At 56.5% G+C, this 889-nt stretch overlaps 1 protein-coding gene across 1 annotated transcript in view; it reads right to left on the minus strand.

The window, feature by feature from the left end:
* Positions 1-889, minus strand: part of LOC107201238 (acrosin-like) — a 19,915-nt gene that overhangs the window by 4,014 nt on the left and 15,012 nt on the right. The window contains exons 2-3 of the mRNA XM_033512554.1: positions 455-720; positions 36-181 (exon numbers count right to left, since the gene is read on the minus strand). Coding sequence (XP_033368445.1) covers positions 36-181; positions 455-720 — 412 coding nt within the window. The remainder of the gene's footprint in view (positions 1-35; positions 182-454; positions 721-889) is intronic.

The following is an 889-nucleotide window of genomic DNA, read 5'->3' on the forward strand; positions in this document are numbered from 1 at the left end:
TGCTGGGGGCTGAGTGGCTCGTGGCACGCTCCTACCTGGCACGTGTCGATGAGGCCCTGTGGGTAACCAGCACACAAGTTGTGGATATGGATTTTCCCTGCGTACCAGCGGCTGCTGTTGCAGATCTTGAGATTGATGAGCTGAACCGTGGCCTCCTGCAGGTGATCACTTGATGTCTGTGCTGTGAGCAGAGAAAAGAATGAACACCCCACAGCTCTTTCCCAGTTGTCAACCCAAGGCTGACATATGGGGGATCCATTTCCTTAGGGCATGGCTTTCCCTCTGCAGAGGCACTGGGGTGCTGTGTTCCTACTCCGTGCCTTTGGGTAGTAGACCAGGCCCATCTCTGCAGAGGTGAACACACTGCAGCTTGGCTTTGGTCTCTGCTGTGGGGAAGCTCAAACCCTCTCCCCAGTGTGCTGAGCTAGCCCAGAAGTCTCTCTTGGGAACTCACCTCTTGGAGCAGTGGAACCCCAGCCAGCAACCCAGCAGTTCTGCAGCTCTGACACTCTCAGTGTGGCATCAGGCACACAGGCCAGCTGGATGTAGGGGTTGCACTGAACAGGATGGTCCAATTCCAGCAGGGCAATGTCATAGCTATAGTCAGCAGGATTGTAGTACTGGTGTATCACCAACTGCTTAACACGGCGCAGTTGTGCCCCAGGGCCCGGCTGAGTCAACTGGGTGGCCCCAATCACCAGATACACCATGCCGATATCCCTAAAAGGCATGGAGCGAGCACTGAGAGGAAGGAGAGCCATGTGCCACAGCAGCCCAGCAGTTGCCAGACCTCTGCATGGCAAGGCAGAGAGGGAGCAGGGCTCTGGCAGGTGTGAGTGCCCTTGTACACCTGAGGCTGGGGGAATGTCAAGCTGAAAGCTGCTGGGAA

This window comes from Parus major, chromosome 3 (assembly GCF_001522545.3).
Source record: "Parus major isolate Abel chromosome 3, Parus_major1.1, whole genome shotgun sequence".
NCBI classification, from domain to species: domain Eukaryota; kingdom Metazoa; phylum Chordata; class Aves; order Passeriformes; family Paridae; genus Parus; species Parus major.